At 45.5% G+C, this 20,287-nt stretch overlaps 2 protein-coding genes across 2 annotated transcripts; one reads left to right on the top strand and one right to left on the bottom strand.

The window, feature by feature from the left end:
* The first annotated feature begins 9,494 nt into the window (after positions 1-9,494).
* On the top strand, positions 9,495-11,743 carry LOC141176315 (E3 ubiquitin/ISG15 ligase TRIM25-like). Its single transcript, XM_073660244.1, has one exon. The coding sequence runs from the start codon at positions 9,521-9,523 to the stop codon at positions 11,084-11,086; it is 1,566 nt and encodes a 521-aa protein (XP_073516345.1). The 5' UTR covers positions 9,495-9,520; the 3' UTR covers positions 11,087-11,743.
* A 710-nt stretch (positions 11,744-12,453) lies between these two features.
* On the bottom strand, positions 12,454-15,352 carry LOC141176314 (nuclear factor 7, brain-like). The gene has a single exon (XM_073660243.1). The coding sequence runs from the start codon at positions 15,324-15,326 to the stop codon at positions 13,752-13,754; it is 1,575 nt and encodes a 524-aa protein (XP_073516344.1). The 5' UTR covers positions 15,327-15,352; the 3' UTR covers positions 12,454-13,751.
* Between the last annotated feature and the right edge of the window lie 4,935 nt (positions 15,353-20,287).

Raw genomic sequence — 20,287 nt, forward strand, 5'->3', positions numbered from 1 at the left:
TACCGTTGAATCGCTCACACAAACCATTGGTCTGTGGGTGATACGCGCTCGATACCAAATGCTGCACCTGCATTTTCTTACATAGGGCCTCCATTAAGCGTGACATGAACTGGGTCTCCTGGTCGGTAAGCATCTCCCTGGGAAATCCTACTCGCCAAAATATGGCCAAGAGGGCGTCCGCCACCTTATCCGCCCTAATTGAGGACAGGGCTACTGCCTCCGGATACCGGGTAGCATAGTCTACCACGGTAAGGATGAAGCGTTTTCCAGAGCTGCTGGGTATGGCCAGTGGTCCCACAATGTCCACAGCAATCCTCTGGAAAGGCTCCTCTATCACTGGCAAAGAGATCAGGGGGGCTTTGGGGGCCGGCCCTGACTTTCCCACTCTTTGACACGTGGTACAGGAGCGACAGTAGTTCACCACATCTGTCCTCATTTTGGGCCAATAAAAGTGATGAGACAGCCGGGCCTTGGTTTTGCTGACCCCCAAGTGTCCAGCGAGTGGAATTTCATGGGCGATCCGCAACAACTCGTCCCTGAATTGGTAGGGGACGACCAGCTGTCTTTCCCTCAGCCACTCCTGTTGGGGTGTACAGGGAACTGTCTCCCGGTACAACCTCCCTTGGTCCCAGAATACCCTCTCCTTATCAGACTCGGAGGTGGGCTTCTCAGCGAGGCTCCTTAACGTCTCCAGGCTAGCATCTGAGTGCAGAGCTGCCTGAAACTCCTGGCTGGAGGAAGCCAGAAGTGAGGTTAAGGCCACGTCCTCACTGGGACCCTCTGGGACCGGCTCTGGGTCCATACCTGATCCTGTTATTCCTCTGTCCGAGGAGGGTCCAGAAGGCAGGGCGTTACTTGCGTTCTGGGCACTCTGCGGGTAACAGCGGCTATATAGGCCGTCTCCCCGGGGAATAACCCCGTCTCATTAGCCTGCGAGGCCATGAGAACTACTTCTCCATCATCCTCCATTACCTCAGGCACAGTGCTACATATGGGGCAGCGACTATCAGCCAGGTCACCTTCTGTTGTGACACTGGTCACTAGCACAGCACCACCTGCTTCATGGTCCTCGTGCCTCTCCCCATTACCCTTGGCACTGACCTTTGCTCCTGCTAGGGGATCCTCAGCAACATCACCCCGCAGAGTGACATGGCTGAGTTCTCCTGCACCTTCCGATACAACATCATCATCATCATCATGTAAAGCATGGACATTCCCATTATTAGCATTAACCTTACCAACCGTATCAGATCGGGGAGGGGTGTCAGGGACATAATAAGCAAACATCCTCCCCAAATCAGTTCCCAACACAACATTTTCAGGTAGGTTGTCAGATACTCCGACTTCCTTCACCCCACTCCCCGCACCCCAATCAATAAAAACCCGGGCCATGGGCAAGGGGCATCGGACTCCCCCAATCGGGTGACAGTCAGGGTCTTTCCCGGAATAAGCGCTTCAGGGGACACCAGTTCGGGTCGGATGAGGGTTCGTTCGGCCCCAGTGTCCTTGAGGCCTATAGTGAGAGTGTCCCCCACCCTGACAGACTGCAAGTTTTCACAGGCCCTCCCAACCGGCCCACCCACCAAAAGAACTGATGCACTAGGCCCTGGGGCCTTGGATGGGGGGTTCTTCCTCTGCTTCTCTGGGCGCTGAGATGACCAGTCTGGTTGCAGGAATAACACCTGCGGGCATCAGATGAAGGCCGGGCATTGGTAACGGGAAAAAGGCCTCCGGAAGGTCAGCTGGCAGGGGCATGGATGGTGGTTGATGGCTTACCCCCTTTCCAGCTGGCGACGACCGGCTTCCGCACCTCTGGTCTCCAGTTGGCCTCGTAGGTGTCTGCGATCTGCGCTGCTTTATTGGCATCTGGTGGCTCTCGATCCATCATGAACTGCCGTACCTCAGTCGGACACAGATGCAGGAACTGGTCTTTCACCATCAGATCCTTTAGCTGCTCAAAGGTGGTCGCTGACAGTCCTTGGATCCACTGCTCAAAGTTGGTCCGGAGCCCATGCACCACATCGCTGTAACTGTCGTGCGGTCCACGTTGGAGGTTCTGGAACTTTTTACGGTAAACCTCCGGAGTCAGTTGGAACCTCTGGATTAGGACCTGCTTAATGGCATCATAGTTCCCATCGAGGCTCGGAGGAAGAGCCACAAACACATCCAGAGCTTTGCCTCGCAGCCCTGCAGTTAAGTATCGGGCCCACTGTTCCTCAGGCAGCTGATACTGTCTGCAAGTCTTTTCAAAACCCCTCAGAAAGGTGTCGAGGTCGCCGTCCTTTTCCATCACAGGAAAATGCTCTGGACGGGGCTTAAACAGGGTCGCATTGTAGGTCTCACCGTTCCGTGAGGTGGATGCTGGGATGCCTAGTTGGGCCATCTGCAGTTCATGGGCCCTCTGAGCTTGGGCCTCTCGCTGGGCTCGCTCGGCCTCTCGCTCGGCTCTCTCTGCCTCTCGCTCGGCTCTCTCGGCCTCTCTCGGCCTCCTGGTGCTGCTGAATTACTCTCAGCCGTCCTTCATGATCCTCTGCAGGAAGTTGCTGTAGAGCCATCTGCTGATAGGGGTCCATGCTGCCCTGGTCGCTGACGCGGCGTGCGTCTACAGGTGGGACCCTTGCAGCAGTACTGTCCATATCTCGGCTGACCCCTGGCCCTGCTGAGGTCTGGAGACGGGCTTGCTCAGTCTCCAGTTGCGCCAGTGCAGCAGCCATTTGTTCTCTGTTTTTGTCACGGTGGTCAATGCCTCTGGTTATACATATTCCAGTAAGAGTGTCCTTTTTCTGCTGGCGGTACCAGGGCTCCCCAACGACGACCATGATCACCAAAATACAGATAGAAAAGAAAAACCGAAGAAGGGTCGGGGTAACTGCTACACATACAGTATTGTCTCCGATCTAATAAACACTGAGTTCGATCTTCAAAACTTTTGTGCAGGGTCCAGGTAAGAACCGTGCAAGCTTTTAGTGAGAGGAATGATTGCTCAAACCACTAATGTCCTATGATCCCACTGCTGCCACCAATTTGTCACGGAAACACACTTGGTCAGAACTTGCAGCCCTCTGGCGCCCCCTTATCCTGCTGGTCAAACACGGTATTGACCGATGATAAGCACGGGCGCAGCTGCTCTCATTTATGTCGACTATTGCGGCACGTGATGTGACAGGACGTATATATACCACCAGTTCCTTCCAGGAACGTATATATACCTCCGTCCAGCCACCCTCAAACCACAATATCACATAAATACTGGTATACTGCCACCACCGATCGCTGAACAGGTGGCTCGGGTACCCGTTAGGTAACGTGAATTAGCGGGTGAGGAACGTGTTTGCTCGACATAGGACAAGAAGGATCGAAGCTGATAAATAATAATGATTTACTCCTGAAAGGGGGGCAGTGTTTACAAAATATATACAAGATATTATAAAGGAGACAATTTACATCTATGCATAAACAGTTATTAAAATAAAAGGGATAAGTGATAGCAAAACCTGCGCCACGAGGTGATGGTCTCAGATTCTGTGGGGGGGACGGCTCCCCGGAAAGTAAATGTGATTCTTCCACGCAGCGAGGAGTGCATGCGTCTGATGTCCCAGGCAAGAATGAATTAAAATGGCCGTTCTGGTTTTTAGTAAGGGGCCAAAACATTAGGAGACTCCCATGTTGTTTACCTCACACGGGGGCTCGGTTTTGTGAACCCACCCAGCTGCATAAGACATAAAAATCCTTCAGATTTCATAACTTGGTATGGGGGAGGTCCCACATCCAAGATGGAGACATCATGTTTGCCGTCACTACTATTCATGAAGATTGATATCAAATATGATATCTCTATGACGCTCAGAAGCTCAGAATCCATTTCCCAGGTTCCTGGTGGTCTCCCAGCTATGAAAACCACACCATCCCAATTGGAAAAAGGTGAACACCTCAAAAATGTGGTCCCTGTGTTTGTGACCGTCATGGGCATTATTAAAATCGACATTAAAAGTTTGTATAGTTAGATCATAGGATCTTGGAGGGAATTTCCTGTTTAAACCAGAATGCTTGTTCTCTTGGCTGAGGGTTTATGGCAGTCATAAAAATTCCTTGTTGGGGGGGGGTAAGAGTGAGTTCTATGTAGAACTCTTACAAATGGACAGGGGGTGGAGATTTAAGACATCCCTCATTTTTAAAACTAGGACAAAAATACATTTTGCCTGACAATTAGATACACGGCTCTGCAGACAGTATCACACAGGATAGGATTAGATACACAGCTCAGCAGACAGTATCACACAGGAGAGGATTAGATACACGGCTCAGCAGACAGTATCACACAGGATAGGATTAGATACACAGCTCAGCAGACAGTATCACACAGGAGAGGATTAGATACACGGCTCAGCAGACAGTATCACACAGGAGAGGATTAGATACACGGCTCAGCAGGCAGTATCACACAGGATAGGATTAGATACACAGCTCAGCAGACAGTATCACACAGGAGAGGATTAGATACACGGCTCAGCAGACAGTATCACACAGGAGAGGATTAGATACACGGCTCAGCAGTCAGTATCACATAGGAGAGGATTAGATACACAGCTCATCAGACAGTATCACACAGGAGAGGATTAGATACACGGCTCAGCAGACAATATCACACAGGGGAGGATTAGATACACGGCTCAGCAGTCAGTATCACAGGAGAGGATTAGATACACGGCTCAGCAGTCAGTATCACACAGGATAGGATTAGATACACGGCTCAGAAGACAGTATCACACAGGATAGGATTAGATACACAGCTCAGCAGACAGTATCACACAGGATAGGATTAGATACACGGCTCAGCAGACAGTATCACACAGGAGAGGATTAGATACACGGCTCAGCAGACAGTATCACACAGGATAGGATTAGATACACAGCTCAGCAGACAGTATCACACAGGAGAGGATTAGATACACAGCTCAGCAGACAGTATCACACAGGAGAGGATTAGATACACAGCTCAGCAGACAGTATCACACAGGATAGGATTAGATACACGGCTCAGCAGACAGTATCACACAGGAGAGGATTAGATACACGGCTCAGCAGACAGTATCACACAGGATAGGATTAGATACACAGCTCAGCAGACAGTATCACACAGGAGAGGATTAGATACACGGCTCAGCAGTCAGTATCACACAGGAGAGGATTAGATACACGGCTCAGCAGACAGTATCACACAGGAGAGGATTAGATACACAGCTCAGCAGACAGTATCACACAGGATAGGATTAGATACACGGCTCTGCAGACAGTATCACACAGGATAGGATTAGATACACAGCTCAGCAGACAGTATCACACAGGAGAGGATTAGATACACAGCTCAGCAGACAGTATCACACAGGAGAGGATTAGATACACAGCTCAGCAGACAGTATCACACAGGAGAGGATTAGATACACGGTTCAGCAGACAGTATCACACAGGATAGGATTAGATACACGGTTCAGCAGACAGTATCACACAGGATAGGATTAGATACACGGCTCTGCAGACAGTATCACACAGGATAGGATTAGATACACGGCTCAGCAGACAGTATCACACAGGAGAGGATTAGATACACGGCTCAGCAGACAGTATCACACAGGAGAGGATTAGATACACGGCTCAGCACTCAGTATCACACAGGATAGGATTAGATACACGGCTCAGCAGACAGTATCACACAGGAGAGGATTAGATACACCGCTCAGCAGACAGTATCACACAGGAGAGGATTAGATACACGGCTCAGCAGACAGTATCACACAGGAGAGGATTAGATACACGGCTCAGCAGACAGTATCACACAGGAGAGGATTAGATACACGGCTCAGCAGACAGTATCACACAGGAGAGGATTAGATACACGGCTCAGCACTCAGTATCACACAGGATAGGATTAGATACACGGCTCAGCAGACAGTATCACACAGGAGAGGATTAGATACACCGCTCAGCAGACAGTATCACACAGGAGAGGATTAGATACACGGCTCAGCAGTCAGTATCACACAGGATAGGATTAGATACACGGCTCAGCAGTCAGTATCACACAGGATAGGATTAGATACACAGCTCAGCAGACAGTATCACACAGGATAGGATTAGATACACGGCTCCGCAGACAGTATCACACAAGAGAGAATTAGATACACGGCTCAGCAGACAGTATCACACAGGAGAGGATGAGATACTCAGAAGTCAGTATCACACAGAAGAGGATTAGATACACGGCTCAGCAGACAGTATCACACAGGAGAGGATTAGATACACGGCTCAGCAGTCAGTATCACACAGGATAGGATTAGATACACGGCTCAGCAGTCAGTATCACACAGGATAGGATTAGATACACGGCTCAGCAGACAGTATCACACAAGAGAGGATTAGATACACGGCTCAGCAGACAGTATCACACAGGAGAGGATTAGATACACGGCTCAGCAGTCAGTATCACACAGGAGAGGATTAGATACACGGCTCAGCAGACTATCACACAGGATAGGATTAGATACACGACTCAGCAGACAGTATCACATAGGACAGGATTAGATACATGGCTCAGCAGACAGTATCACACAGGATAGGATTAGATACACGGCTCAGCAGACAGTATCACACAGGATAGGATTAGATACACGGCTCAGCAGACAGTATCACACAGGAGAGGATTAGATACACGGCTCAGCAGACAGTATCACACAGGATAGGATTAGATACACGGCTCATCAGACAGTATCACACAGGAGAGGATTAGATACACGGCTCAGCAGACAGTATCACACAGGAGAGGATTAGATACACAGCTCAGCAGACAGTATCACACAGGATAGGATTAGATACACGGCTCAGCAGACAGTATCACACAGGATAGGATTAGATACACGGCTCAGCAGACAGTATCACACAGGATAGGATTAGATACACGGCTCAGCAGACAGTATCACACAGGATAGGATTAGATACACAGCTCAGCAGACAGTATCACCCAGGATAGGATTAGATACACGGCTCAGCAGACAGTATCACACAGGAGAGGATTAGATACACGGCTCAGCACTCAGTATCACACAGGATAGGATTAGATACACGGCTCAGCAGACAGTATCACACAGGAGAGGATTAGATACACCGCTCAGCAGACAGTATCACACAGGAGAGGATTAGATACACGGCTCAGCAGACAGTATCACACAGGAGAGGATTAGATACACGGCTCAGCAGACAGTATCACACAGGAGAGGATTAGATACACGGCTCAGCAGACAGTATCACACAGGAGAGGATTAGATACACGGCTCAGCACTCAGTATCACACAGGATAGGATTAGATACACGGCTCAGCAGACAGTATCACACAGGAGAGGATTAGATACACCGCTCAGCAGACAGTATCACACAGGAGAGGATTAGATACACGGCTCAGCAGTCAGTATCACACAGGATAGGATTAGATACACGGCTCAGCAGTCAGTATCACACAGGATAGGATTAGATACACAGCTCAGCAGACAGTATCACACAGGATAGGATTAGATACACGGCTCCGCAGACAGTATCACACAAGAGAGAATTAGATACACGGCTCAGCAGACAGTATCACACAGGAGAGGATGAGATACTCAGAAGTCAGTATCACACAGAAGAGGATTAGATACACGGCTCAGCAGACAGTATCACACAGGAGAGGATTAGATACACGGCTCAGCAGTCAGTATCACACAGGATAGGATTAGATACACGGCTCAGCAGTCAGTATCACACAGGATAGGATTAGATACACGGCTCAGCAGACAGTATCACACAAGAGAGGATTAGATACACGGCTCAGCAGACAGTATCACACAGGAGAGGATTAGATACACGGCTCAGCAGTCAGTATCACACAGGAGAGGATTAGATACACGGCTCAGCAGACTATCACACAGGATAGGATTAGATACACGACTCAGCAGACAGTATCACATAGGACAGGATTAGATACATGGCTCAGCAGACAGTATCACACAGGATAGGATTAGATACACGGCTCAGCAGACAGTATCACACAGGATAGGATTAGATACACGGCTCAGCAGACAGTATCACACAGGAGAGGATTAGATACACGGCTCAGCAGACAGTATCACACAGGATAGGATTAGATACACGGCTCATCAGACAGTATCACACAGGAGAGGATTAGATACACGGCTCAGCAGACAGTATCACACAGGAGAGGATTAGATACACAGCTCAGCAGACAGTATCACACAGGATAGGATTAGATACACGGCTCAGCAGACAGTATCACACAGGATAGGATTAGATACACGGCTCAGCAGACAGTATCACACAGGATAGGATTAGATACACGGCTCAGCAGACAGTATCACACAGGATAGGATTAGATACACGGCTCAGCAGACAGTATCACACAGGATAGGATTAGATACACGACTCAGCAGACAGTATCACACAGGAGAGGATTAGATACACGGCTCAGCAGACAGTATCACACAGGAGAGGATTAGATACACGGCTCATCAGACAGTATCACACAGGAGAGGATTAGATACACGGCTCAGCAGACAGTATCACACAGGATAGGATTAGATACACGACTCAGCAGACAGTATCACACAGGAGAGGATTAGATACACGGCTCAGCAGACAGTATCACACAGGAGAGGATTAGATACACGGCTCAGCAGACAGTATCACACAGGAGAGGATTAGATACACGGCTCAGCAGACAGTATCACACAGGAGAGGATTAGATACACGGCTCAGCAGACAGTATCACACAGGATAGGATTAGATACACAGCTCAGCAGTCAGTATCACACAGGAGAGGATTAGATACACAGCTCAGCAGACAGTATCACACAGGAGAGGATTAGATACACGGCTCAGCAGACAGTATCACACAGGAGAGGATTAGATACACGGCTCAGCAGACAGTATCACACAGGAGAGGATTAGATACACGGCTCAGCAGACAGTATCACACAGGAGAGGATTAGATACACGGCTCAGCAGACAGTATCACACAGGAGAGGATTAGATACACGGCTCAGCAGACAGTATCACACAGGATAGGATTAGATACACGGCTCAGCAGACAGTATCACACAGGAGAGGATTAGATACACGGCTCAGCAGTCAGTATCACACAGGATAGGATTAGATACACGGCTCAGCAGTCAGTGTCACACAGGAGAGGATTAGATACACGGCTCAGCAGTCAGTATCACACAGGATAGGATTAGATACACGGCTCAGCAGACAGTATCACACAGGATAGGATTAGATACACGGCTCAGCAGTCAGTATCACACAGGAGAGGATTAGATACACGGCTCAGCAGACAGTATCACACAGGAGAGGATTAGATACACTCGGCAGTGCTCGGCGTTCTGTTCCCGTGTTGTAGGTTGTTCTCACAGTGTTAATGTTCTGAGCTTCGCTCCCGGCGCTTTGTTATGACGTCATCGTCTTCCTGCTGCCAACAATGGCGTCTGCTGATCTGAGGGACGAGCTGAGCTGCTCCATCTGCCTGGACGTCTACACGGATCCCGTCACCCTGAGCTGCGGGCACAACTTCTGCCGAGACTGCATCGGTCGGACCCTGGAGACTCAGGACCAGGTTGGAGTTTATTCCTGCCCTGACTGCAGAGAAAACTTCCTGGAACGTCCATCCTTGAGGAGAAACATAACCCTGAGGAACATCGCTCAGGGGTTCCTCTCTCCTCCAGAAGCAGAGGTGTCTGGGATCTACTGCACCTTCTGCGACTTCCCGGTCCCGGCCGTGAAGTCCTGTGTGCAGTGCGAGACCTCCATGTGCCGCCATCACTTGATGAGGCATGACCAGTCTGTAGAACATATGGTCACTCCACCCAGTGCTTCACCCGGGAGGAAAAAATGCAATGTCCATCACGAAATCTTGGACTATTACTGCTGCGTGGACTCGGTCTGTATCTGTGCCCAGTGTTTGTCTTCTGGGCATAATGGACATAAGGTGGAATTACTGAGTGATGCTTTTCAGATGAGGAAGGAGACCATGAGAAACGTTTTGCACAAACTCACAACAGCCATGGAGGAGACGGAGAAGAGCGTCCAGAGTCTGCGAGACCGAGACATTCAAGAAAAAGCCAATGGTTTAACCAAAAGGGTGGAAGCCATATTGGGAGACATCAGGGGACAATTGGATGCCCTTGAGGAGAAGGTCCTGAGTGAGATCTCCAGACAGAAAGAGCAGATAGCACTCTCAATCTTGGGCAGGATCCAACAGCTGGAATTTAGGAAGAAAGAGTTGCATGAGAAGATGTCTCACGTGAAGGAGCTAAGCACCATTGAAGACCCTATCACCTTACTTCAAGAATCTTCAGGTGTTGACTTCTGGGATGCCCAGGTTGGAGTAAAGGAGAAGAAAAGTGCAGAGGATAAGAGTAATGGAGTAGACGATATGGATGCAGGTTTCATCTCTGAGATGTTTGAAGAAGCTCTACTGAAGGTTATGACAAGCGTAAGGTGGTCGCTCAGTGGGCCGAGACGGACAAGTCTACTGTTGGACATCAACACCGCTGGAAATCACGTCCACCTGTCAGATGACACTAAAACTGCCACCTGGTCCAAAGAGACTCAAACCTATCCAGAAACGTCGGAGAGATTCCAGTACCCGCAGATACTAAGCACCGGTGGCTTCTGTGCAGGCCGGCATTACTGGGAGGTGGAGACCAGTGATTGTGGAAGCTGGAGGGTCGGGATGTGTTACCCCACCATGGATCGGACAGGTGATGAGTCGTATCTCGGGGACAATGAGAAGTCTTGGTGTTTGCGGTGGCAGAAGAATCAGTACTCTGTCCTCCATGATAACGTGGAGACCATGTTATCGCCAGAGCCTTCATGTCATCTATTGAGGATGTGTCTGGATTATGAGGCCGGGACACTGTCATTTTACGAGGCCTGTGACCCCATCCGACATCTGCACACCTTCACTGCCACCTTCACCTCGCCACTCCATGTTGGTTTTCGGTTACTTAAATCTTGGGTGAAAATTATCAATCCAGAAGAATAAGTAGGGGAAGATCCATTATGGAAGAATGTCCACCGAAAATTATCAATCCAGAAGAATAAGTAGGGGGAAGATCCATTATGGAAGAATGTCCACCGAACAAGATCATGGCTGGTCCACCTTGTGAAGGGCTCGGAATATCCTACCAAAAGGGCAGCGCTGGGTCTGCAGGCACCAGATAAGGTTCTCCTCCCCTCGCTGAGACATCCGAAGCTTCTCCAACGTACAGTGGTACCATTGTAAGCAACGCAGAGCTCCTCGATTCAACTGTGGCCCCTGAGATCTTGACTTAGGGCCCTCATTGGACAATAGTGATGTGCCTAACATTGTCTGGACACAGACTCACCCACTATGGGAGCACCAGGCTCTGTCCCGTGACGTCTGCAGCAGAGGACAACCACATCAGCTCACAAAATCATTGGATGTAGCAGGGGGCAACCTGGGTGTTTACTCTGGGTGCTGGGTGTCATGGGGCCCCCAGTAAGCCACTTTACCCAAGCCGAAGTATTTAGATACAGCAGACAGTATCACACATGACATTAGATACACGGCTCAGCAGACAGTATCACACAGGATAGGATTAAATACACGACTCAGCAGACAGTATCACACAGGAGAGGATTAGATACACAGTTCAGCAGACAGTATCACACATGACATTAGATACACCACTCAGCAGACAGTATCACACACGAGAGGATTAGATACACGGCTCAGCAGTCAGTATCACACAGGATAGGATTAGATACACAGCTCAGCAGTCAGTATCACACAGGAGAGGATTAGATACACGGATCAGCAGACAGTATCACACAGGATAGGATTAAATACACGACTCAGCAGACAGTATCACACAGGAGAGGATTAGATACACGGCTCAGCAGTCAGTATCACACAGGATAGGATTAGATACACAGCTCAGCACACGGTATCACACAGGATAGGATTAGATACACAGTTCAGCAGACAGTATCACACATGACATTAGATACACCACTCAGCAGACAGTATCACACACGAGAGGATTAGATACACGGCTCAGCAGTCAGTATCACACAGGATAGGATTAGATACACAGCTCAGCACACGGTATCACACAGGATAGGATTAGATACACAGCTCAGCAGACAGTATCACACAGGATAGGATTAGATACACGGCTCAGCAGACAGTATCACACAGGATAGGATTAGATACACGGCTCAGTAGACGGTATCACACAGGAGAGGATTAGATACACAGCTCAGCAGTCAGTATCACACAGGAGAGGATTAGATACACTGCTCAGCAGACAGTATCACACAGGATAGGATTAGATACAGTAGACGGTATCACACAGTATAGGATTAGATACAGTAGACGGTATCACACAGTATAGGATTAGATACAGTAGACGCTATCACACTATATGTTGTTAGGGCATTATGGCGGGTGCAGGGACGTCTCAGTCCCCCATGATCAGTATCGGCCCTGTCCCCGGCAGTGGGCCGCCTCTTCCTTCGTGGTGATCCTATGACTAATAATAATGACCGCACACCGAGGAGAATAATAAATTATTTATAAATCGGTTGAATATTTTTTTTTATTTTTCAAAAATCCACAAATATGACCTGATCGTCCCCCGCGAGATAAACATGTCCAAAACCAGCGCCGCGCCTGTCCTCAGGCTGTGTCTGCAGCCCAGCTCAGCTTCAGTAAATTCAATGACACTGAGCTGCAATACCGCATACGACCTGTAGTGAGGGGTGGCGCTGTTTGGGGAAGAACAATGATGTATATATGATGTAAGCAAACTGTGAAATCACACAAGTAGATCTCGTGCCCTGGTGGTAAAGTGGGGAGTGGGGACCATCCCCTCGACGTCTACTGCTACTACACTGGCTTAGCAAATAAGAGAAGCTCTACTGCTCAGTTATGCCTCCCCCACAAAGCCCCGCGACTTCCATTACTACCGACCCTTCTCTCCTACTCTTCCACCCCTCAGAGACTTCCCAACTAGTGTGGCACAATGAATGAAGTCCAATATGACTGGTGACCTTCTCGCTTGTCCAAGACTCGCGAATGTCCAATTCTCCATCTCCAACCCATAAAATCCATTCAGGAAGCTTGAAGCTTCAATGATAACCCTTCTAAGATGGCCATATTTGGTTATCATCGGGAGAATACAGCATTTCGAGAGTCCATGAGAATGCTCCTTCAAATGGCAGAAGGATACTTTGTCTTGAATTGGAGTGAATTTTCAAGGTCCTCTTTCTCAAGGTCCTCTTTCTCAAGGTCCTCTTTCTCAAGGTCCTCTTTCTCAAGGTCCTCCTTCTCAAGGTCCTCCTTCTCAAGGTCCTCCTTCTCAAGGTCCTCCTTCTCAAGGTCCTCCTTCTCAAGGTCCTCTTTCTCAAGGTCCTCCTTCTCAAGGTCCTCTTTCTCAAGGTCCTCCTTCTCACCTCCAACGGTCTCCGAGACCTAAAGCTTCAAAACCTAACTCTTGTAAGCCATATTTGTTGTCATCTCAAGATCGGCAGACGATGAAACAATGCAAAATTTTCAGAATTAACGAGAATGCTCCTCCAAAAAGAGCCGAAGAATCATCCTCGGAGTGAATTTCAGAAGATTTGTCCACGTGGAGGAGGACCACTTGCTTTTCCATGAGAGACTTAGACTTCTTAAAACATCCTCAATTGCAGATCTTTATGCACCCGTCCTTCAGTACACAGAAGGCGGCATGGAGAGGCTCGGTGAAGGTGGTGGTGAAGGTGTGGAGGAGCCTTATGGGGTCATAGAAAGACAACTCCCCGGCCTCGTAGTCCAGATAGACCCTGAACTTGTGAGACCTTTGTTGAGGTAACTGAACGACCTTGCTATCATGCATGACTGAATACAGGTTGCTATTATTGTAGTAGACCTTACGCAAGCACCAGGACTTCTTATTATCCCCAATCCATGACTGGTGCCCACTGCGGTCAATGCTGGGATAACACAGCCCCACTCTCCAGTTTCCTGTCTTGCTGGTCTCTATCTCAAAATAATGGCGTCCGGTGCAGAAGCTCGTGGTGCTCAATACTTGAGGATCCTGAAATCTCCGGGTCGTTTCTGGACAGTTCAGCTTAACCTGGGACCAGGATGCCGTCTTCAGGTCGTGCGATATTTTGACGTTTTTACAAGCGGTGTTCACGTCCAGGAGAATTTCTGTAGGACCTTGGATGTTGATTCCTTTTTTAAGATTATTCAGTATTTGGGATAAACCTTGTAGTAGGGTCTCCGAGATCAAACCTTCATCCACGTTTTCTGTGACGTCCACCTCGTTAGCATTCCTTCCCTCATTCTTGCCCTTCCCCTTGAAGACACCACAAAAATTGTCTCCCGTTGACTCCTGTTCTTGCAAAATGGCCATTGGTTCGGTCATGTTGCACAACTCATTGACGTAGAGTATTTTACTGTATATCTCATCTTTCTGGACGTCCAGCTGTTGGATCAGGTTGAAAGTCGTAAAAGCTACATGGTCTTGTTGTTTGGAGATATCATTTAGGATCTTCTTCTCAAGGTCCTCCAGCTGTCTCCGAATATCTCTAAAGATGGAAGTGACTCTCCTTCTTATTCCAGATGCCTTCTCTTGTACTTCTCTCCTGCCCTCTTGAAGTTCTCGAACTCTTTTTTCTGTTTCTGCTTTTTTGGAGTTCAAGTTCTTCAGAAGAATGTTCATCTTGTCCTTCTTCTTCTTGGCGGCTTCCTCAAGGAGGTCCACCTGATGGCCCTGGTGGTCACTCGCCAGACAACAGGTGACACATATAAAAGCAGAATCTTCTGAGCAGTAATACTCCAGAGCCTTCTTATGGATGGAACATTTCCTATCCTGTACGGAAGCTGTAGGGTCTGCGAGGACATGTTCTCTCGACTTGCTATGGACTCTTAGGTGTCTATCACATAAGGACACTTTACATGACAAACATGATTTTTCGGCAGGAACTGGTGCGTGACTACAGTAGCTGCAGAAGACTGACCTCTCTGGTTGGAGTGTTTGGAAATGTTCTGCTATGTTCCTCAGTGCGATCGTTGTATACAGCAATGGACGATCTTGGAATTCTTCTCGACAATCAGGACAGGTGTAAAGTCCAGAGCCCACCTGAGTATCCAGAGCCTGATTAATGCACTCTCGGCAGAAGTTGTGTCCACATCTCAGGGTGACGGGATCAGTATAGATGTTAAGGCAGATGGAGCAGCTCAGCTCGTCCCTCACGTCTGGGGAAGCCATCACTGAAACTGAAAATCTCTCTTGGATATTTGCAATTGAAGTCGTGACGAGGCAACTTTTTTTTTTAACTCAAAAGTGTCCTGAAGAACCTTTCAAGTCACTATCGCCTCCTTACGCTTCCCAAGCCTGGTGAAGGCTTATAAGATGGGTTTTTTGGATTGACCAACTGGGTCGTGAAGACTTGCGAAGATGTCCACCCACATCTGATCTCACTGTGGATCTTCAGTCGGGTCGTGTAGACTATGTCCACCCACATCTGATCTCACTGTGGATCTTCAGTCGGGTCGTGTAGACTATGTCCACCCACAACTGATCTCACTGTGGATCTTCAGTCGGGTCGAGTAGACTATGTCACCCACAACTGATCTCACTGTGGATCTTCAGTCGGGTCGTGTAGACTATGTCCACCCACATCTGATCTCACTGTGGATCTTCAGTCGGGTCGTGTAGACTATGTCCACCCACATCTGATCTCACTGTGGATCTTCAGTCGGGTCGAGTAGACTATGTCACCCACAACTGATCTCACTGTGGATCTTCAGTCGGGTCGTGTAGACTATGTCCACCCACATCTGATCTCACTGTGGATCTTCAGTCGGGTCGTGTAGACTATGTCCACCCACATCTGATCTCACTGTGGATCTTCAGTCGGGTCGTGTAGACTTGTGTAGACTATGTCCACCCACATCTGATCTCACTGTGGATCTTCAGTCGGGTCGTGTAGACTATGTCCACCCACATCTGATCTCACTGTGGATCTTCAGTTGGGTCGTGTAGACTATGTCCACCCACATCTGATCTCACGGTGGATCTTCAGTCGGGTCGTGTAGACTATGTCCACCCACATCTGATCTCACTGTGGATCTTCAGTCGGGTCGAGTAGACTATGTCACCCACAACTGATCTCACTGTGGATCTTCAGTCGGGTCGTGTAGACTTGTGTAGACTTGTGTAGACTATGTCCACCCACATCTGATCTCACTGTGGATCTTCAGTCGGGTCGTGTAGACTATGTCCACCCACATCTGATCTCACTGTGGATCTTCAGTCGGGTCGTGTAGACTTGTGTAGACTATGTCCACCCACATCTGATCTCACTGTGGATCTTCAGTCGGGTCGTGTAGACTATGTCCACCCACATCTGATCTCACTGTGGATCTTCAGTCAAGTCTTTCTTATCAGGGGATATTAATATATGTATATGTTTCCCACGAATTCACGCGCCATGGATGGACAAAACATGTTGACCAGCGTCATTACCATAAGTTCCTAATCTTTAGCAGCATCTCAGGAGGAACATACATCAAGGGGTTAATATGTGTCAGAAGGAAAACCTACAAAGACAACTGGCCATGGGTGGGACGGCAGGAAGGACCACTGCAAAACGAAGATAACCATTACTGGCAATGTCTGATAAGTCTTCTGCCTTACATCACACTGAAGGTTTCTTTACTTAGTGTATTAAAAGAGCTGCTGGTGGAGAGTCCACTGTACAGACGGCTGCTGCAGAACCTCGAGGAAATGAATGGCAAATAATAAAGACATTACTCAAAAGAGTATGAATTATAAATAAAGCCTAATAAAACTACTATAATACTGCCCCCTATGTACAAGAATATAACTACTATAATACTGCCCCCTATGTACAAGAATATAACTACTATAATACTGCCCCTATGTACAAGAATATAACTACTATAATACTGCCCCCTATGTACAAGAATATAACTACTATAATACTGCTCCTATGTACAAGAATGCAACTACTATAATACTGCCCCCTATGTACAAGAATATAACTACTATAATACTGCCCCCTATGTACAAGAATATAACTACTATAATACTGCCCTCTATATACAAGAATATAACTACTATAATACTGCTCCTATGTACAAGAATATAACTACTATAATACTGCCCCTATGTACAAGAATATAACTACTATAATACTGCTCCTATGTACAAGAATATAACTACTATAATACTGCTCCCTATGTACAAGAATATAACTACTATAATACTGCTCCTATGTACAAGAATATAACTACTATAATACTGCCCCTATGTACAAGAATATAACTACTATAATACTGCTCCTATGTACAAGAATATAACTACTATAATACTGCCCCCTATGTACAAGAATATAACTACTATAATACTGCCCCCTATGTACAAGAATATAACTACTATAATACTGCCCCCTATGTACAAGAATATAACTACTATAATACTGCTCCTATGTACAAGAATGCAACTACTATAATACTGCCCCCTATGTACAAGAATATAACTACTATAATACTGCCCCCTATGTACAAGAATATAACTACTATAATACTGCCCCCTATGTACAAGAATATAACTACTATAATACTGCTCCTATGTACAAGAATGCAACTACTATAATACTGCCCCCTATGTACAAGAATATAACTACTATAATACTGCCCCCTATGTACAAGAATATAACTACTATAATACTGCCCTCTATATACAAGAATATAACTACTATAATACTGCTCCTATGTACAAGAATATAACTACTATAATACTGCCCCTATGTACAAGAATATAACTACTATAATACTGCTCCTATGTACAAGAATATAACTACTATAATACTGCTCCCTATGTACAAGAATATAACTACTATAATACTGCTCCTATGTACAAGAATATAACTACTATAATACTGCCCCTATGTACAAGAATATAACTACTATAATACTGCTCCTATGTACAAGAATATAACTACTATAATACTGCTCCCTATGTACAAGAATATAACTACTATAATACTGCCCCCTATGTACAAGAATATAACTACTATAATACTGCCCCTATATACAAGAATATAACCACTATAATACTGCTCCCTATGTACAAGAATATAACTACTATAATACTGCTCCTATATACAAGAATATAACTACTATAATACTGCCCCCTATGTACAAGAATATAACTACTATAATACTGCTCCTATATACAAGAATATAACTACTATAATACTGCTCCTATATACAAGAATATAACTACTATAATACTGCTCCTATGTACAAGAATATAACTACTATAATACTGCCCCCTATGTACAAGAATATAACTACTATAATACTGCCCCCTATGTACAAGAATATAACTACTATAATACTGCTCCTATGTACAAGAATATAACTACTATAATACTGCCCCCTATGTACAAGAATATAACTACTATAATACTGCCCCCTATGTACAAGAATATAACTACTATAATACTGCTCATATGTACAAGAATATAACTACTATAATACTGCCCCCTATGTACAAGAATATAACTACTATAATACTGCTCCTATGTACAAGAATATAACTACTATAATACTGCTCCTATATACAAGAATATAACTACTATAATACTGCCCCCTATGTACAAGAATATAACTACTATAATACTGCTCCTATGTACAAGAATATAACTACTATAATACTGCTACTATGTACAAGAATATAACTACTATAATACTGCCCCCTATGTACAAGAATATAACTACTATAATACTGCTCCTATGTACAAGAATATAACTACTATAATACTGCTCCTATGTACAAGAATATAACTACTATAATACTGCCCCCTATGTACAAGAATATAACTACTATAATACTGCTCCTATATACAAGAATATAACTACTATAATACTGCTCCTATATACAAGAATATAACTACTATAATACTGCTCCTATGTACAAGAATATAACTACTATAATACTGCCCCCTATGTACAAGAATATAACTACTATAATACTGCCCCCTATGTACAAGAATATAACTACTATAATACTGCTCCTATGTACAAGAATATAACTACTATAATACTGCTCCTATATACAAGAATATAACTACTATAATACTGCCCCCTATGTACAAGAATATAACTACTATAATACTGCTCCTATGTACAAGAATATAACTACTATAATACTGCTACTATGTACAAGAATATAACTACTATAATACTGCCCCCTATGTACAAGAATATAACTACTATAATACTGCCCCTATGTACAAGAATATAACTACTATAATACTGCCCCTATGTACAAGAATATAACTACTATAATACTGCTCCCTATGTACAAGAATATAACTACTATAATCCTGCCCCTATGTACAAGAATATAACTACTATAATACTGCTCCTATATACAAGAATATAACTACTATAATACTGCCCCCTATGTACAAGAATATAACTACTATAATACTGCTCCTATGTACAAGAATATAACTACTATAATACTGCCCCCTATGTACAAGAATATAACTACTATAATACTGCCCCTATGTACAAGAATATAACTACTATAATACTGCCCCTATGTACAAGAATATAACTACTATAATACTGCCCCTATGTACAAGAATATAACTACTATAATACTGCTCCTATGTACAAGAATATAACTACTATAATACTGCCCCTATGTACAAGAATATAACTACTATAATACTGCTCCTATGTACAAGAATATAACTACTATAATACTGCTCCTATATACAAGAATATAGCTACTATAATACTGCCCCCTATGTACAAGAATATAACTACTATAATACTGCTCCTATGTACAAGAATATAACTACTATAATACTGCTCCTATGTACAAGAATATAACTACTATAATACTGCTCCTATATACAAGAATATAACTACTATAATACTGCCCCCTATGTACAAGAATATAACTACTATAATACTGCTCCTATATACAAGAATATAACTACTATAATACTGCTCCTATATACAAGAATATAACTACTATAATACTGCTCCTATGTACAAGAATATAACTACTATAATACTGCCCCCTATGTACAAGAATATAACTACTATAATACTGCCCCCTATGTACAAGAATATAACTACTATAATACTGCTCCTATGTACAAGAATATAACTACTATAATA

This window comes from Phyllobates terribilis, unplaced genomic scaffold (genome assembly GCF_046119375.1).
Source record: "Phyllobates terribilis strain yellow unplaced genomic scaffold, ASM4611937v1 Scaffold_25__1_contigs__length_18738178, whole genome shotgun sequence".
NCBI classification, from domain to species: domain Eukaryota; kingdom Metazoa; phylum Chordata; class Amphibia; order Anura; family Dendrobatidae; genus Phyllobates; species Phyllobates terribilis.